The 3,278-nt window shown below is 41.3% G+C and overlaps 1 protein-coding gene across 1 annotated transcript in view; it reads left to right on the top strand.

Annotated features, from left to right (window-relative positions):
• Nucleotides 1–1,998, top strand: part of LOC109374697 (aldehyde dehydrogenase X, mitochondrial-like) — an 18,097-nt gene extending 16,099 nt beyond the window's left edge. The window contains exon 2 of the mRNA XM_019629467.1: nucleotides 1,100–1,998. Within this exon, the coding sequence (XP_019485012.1) occupies nucleotides 1,363–1,689 (327 nt within the window). The 5' untranslated portion in view covers nucleotides 1,100–1,362 and the 3' untranslated portion in view covers nucleotides 1,690–1,998. The remainder of the gene's footprint in view (nucleotides 1–1,099) is intronic.
• The last annotated feature ends 1,280 nt before the right edge of the window (nucleotides 1,999–3,278 follow it).

Below are 3,278 nucleotides of genomic sequence, written 5' to 3'. Positions count from 1 at the left end.
CATTTAGTTGGCATATTTTGAAGGAACCCTCCTCTGCAGCAAAACAGTAAAGAAAAGCAATTACTTATTTTATGTAAGTTGCTTTTCCACTGTAGGGGTTCATTTGTGACAATATAGCTTGGGCTCATCATCTTTAGAGAAATCATTATTAGTAGTATTCCAGAGAGTCTATGTTTGGATGCTGGGTGACAACACTGTGGCTGTATGAGAAAAAGAAAGTCGTCAATCAGCTTATAATTGTCTGGAAAATACCTTCAAAGGCTCACTGGTTTTACTTCTTACAAGTTGGGACTAATAAAAGAAAAAGTAAGAGATGAGCTAAATCTGTGAGAGGTCTTGAGCAGGGGAATGGTACGTTGGCTGCCTTGCCGAGAAATGCAGTTGGACATAAATCTGATAACATAGCCTGAGACAGAAAACAAATAACTGGAATCTACAAGCACAGGCACTGTCAAAGAGGAAGAAGAATCACATAAACATAAAGGATTCAGCTAGAATGCCCAGGTCAGCCTCAGACACAATAACAATGACTAAGTACTTAGAAACATATAAAACTTGAAGAGTACATAGAGGTAGCAGGAAAGTCAGGATCGCCACACATGAAATACGGTACAAATTCATTCAGACAAGCAGGTAACTTTTCAGCTGTCTTCATCCTGATTACTGCCAGCACAATGTTTTCGCTCTCAGATCTTAAATTTCCCTCAAATGGTCTCTGAGAGATAGCAGAATAGAATTAACAGCAACAGGCAAATCCTGTTTCCTGCAAATTTATTTCTTCCATGCAGTCTCTTTAATCTTTTGATAAATCTCTACTGGATAAATGGCTGCTTTTAGTATTTACACTCCAGTTCGATTGATCGCAACCACCTTCATTATTCACATCAACCAAGAATTTCAGTAACAATCTAGCCCTGACTGATGTTTATTCTTTTGAGTCTTGACAGGGAATTCAATATAAGTAATTAAATCATTTAAATTTCCTAGGTATTCAATGAATGTAGAGGTGTGAGTTTTGGTTTCCTTGCTTACTTTGGAAGAAAGGGAGCACCAGAAGTAATTTCCTTCTTATATAAGACNGGCCAGTGCTGCTGTGCAGGGTCCCGGACCTTCGTCGAAGAATCCATCTATGATGAGTTTCTCGAGAGAACTGTGGAGAAAGCTAAGCAGAGGAAAGTTGGGAACCCCTTTGCGCTGGACACCCAGCAGGGGCCCCAGGTGGACAAAGAGCAGTTTGAACGAATCCTGGGCTATATCCAGCTTGGCCAGAAGGAGGGGGCAAAACTTCTCTGTGGTGGGGAGCGTTTTGGGGAGCGTGGTTTCTTCATCAAGCCTACGGTCTTCGGTGGTGTGCAGGATAACATGAGGATCGCCAAGGAGGAGATCTTCGGGCCTGTGCAGCCCCTGTTCAAGTTCAAGACGATTGAGGAGGTGATTGAGAGGGCCAACAACACCAGGTATGACTTGGCTGCTGCTGTGTTCACCCAGGACCTGGACAAGGCCCTGTACTTCACACAGGCACTCCAGGCTGGGACAGTGTGGGTAAACACCTATAACGTCGTCACCTGCCACACGCCATTTGGAGGCTTTAAGGAGTCTGGCAATGGGAGGGAGCTGGGGGAGGATGGGCTGAAGGCCTACACGGAGGTGAAGACAGTCACCATCAAGGTTCCACAGAAGAACTCCTAAGAATGGCCACCATGAGACTCAACTCCAGGCTAAGGGTTCCACAGATACTTACCAGTAGTTGCCAAACATTTTTTAGCCCCTTTATTTGTTCCAAGTGAACTCTTAGAACCTCAACAAATGAAACCATTAAAATCAGAGCTTCTCTAAAGCAGGGGTGGGGGGCTGGGCTCAGTCCTATCCATCTGCACCCCAGCCCCAGGCCCCTTGGAGGCCCTGAGTAACTTCCATGAAAACGTAGGAGTCTCTGGAAGATAGATTAAAACCACTGATCTGGACTTTTAGTTCTTCCTTCTGATCCAAGGACTTCCTAATGGATTAACCTGCTGACTTAGTGGATGAACTCACCTCAAACACGGGATTGGAAGGCATTAGGAGTTTTGATGGATGCCAAATCTTGGTCCCATTCTTTATTGACTTAACCTAAAAGAGAAGGGTGGTTTTCCTTTTCTAAGTACCAGTTGTTGGCTATTTTGCTTGCTTGCCACAACTTCATTTTGCTACTGATTTTCTTTCATTTGAGGGAAGGAATGGGCAAAGAATGCATGTATATACCCATTCCTTTAAAATAAGCTCAAACAACCCACATGTCTTTCAACTACTGAGTGAATAAACAAAATGTTTCCATGGAATATTCCTTGTACTATTCAGCCATAAAAAGAAGGAATGAAGTATTGACACATACTACAACATGAATGATTCTTAAAACATGCTAAATGAAAGAAGACAGACATACAAGACCACATATTGTATGAGCCCATTTATATGAAATATCCAGAATAGNTTTTACTTAATTCTTACAAAATCCTTTGAGTAATGGGCTCTTATTATACTTCTTTTATAGATATGCAACTGCACTTTAGTGAGATTAAATAACCAGCTAATATTTCCCAATAGAGGCATATAGGTGCTAGAAGAACCATGCTGTATTTTTAGTAAACACCAATGCAAACTAAAGTTTAAGACATGGTTCAGAAAACCAAAGTGAATCCAAAATACATGAAATCTCAGGAGATGAAGGAAACTCGAAAACAAAACAAACCAACCAAAAACTATTATGTTTATGAGATGGCTGTAAATATTCATCAGGTAATAAAACTGACTCCTCAAACCTACCTGGTGAAGACCACCAAAGACAAACCTGAAGCCTAGCAACACAGGTTTGCTTGACTTGTTGCATCAAGGTAGACTGCCTGCCATAGGTCCATGAGGTGTTCATGTAAGGGTGTGAGAGATTAGCAAGCATTTGGGATATCTGAGCCTTCCATGATTGATTCTAAGGAGGCTCTAGGATAGGATCAGCTCTGAATTGATTGCAGTTTCTAAGGTGGAAGTAAGAGAAGTCATTTTGAGCTCAGGACTGGTTACTGTCATGAGCTGATAAAGGTTAACAGTTGAGTATCACACTGACCATGACACAGTAGGGCTTTAGTGGTCTCTCATTTTGATACTACAATGATGGACGTTTCATTTCTTGTTAAGTTTTCAGATAACTTTATCAATGTCTGTTATCACAGACTGATTAATTGCAGATTTTTACTATCTCTGTGCTGAGCAGATGTTTCATTCTTTCAGTTTCAGGCTTTTTTTTT

Source organism: Hipposideros armiger, unplaced genomic scaffold, assembly GCF_001890085.2.
Source record: "Hipposideros armiger isolate ML-2016 unplaced genomic scaffold, ASM189008v1 scaffold_858, whole genome shotgun sequence".
NCBI lineage: Eukaryota > Metazoa > Chordata > Mammalia > Chiroptera > Hipposideridae > Hipposideros > Hipposideros armiger.
Note: the sequence above shows the minus strand (reverse complement) of the source record. Positions and strands in the feature narration are given on the sequence as shown.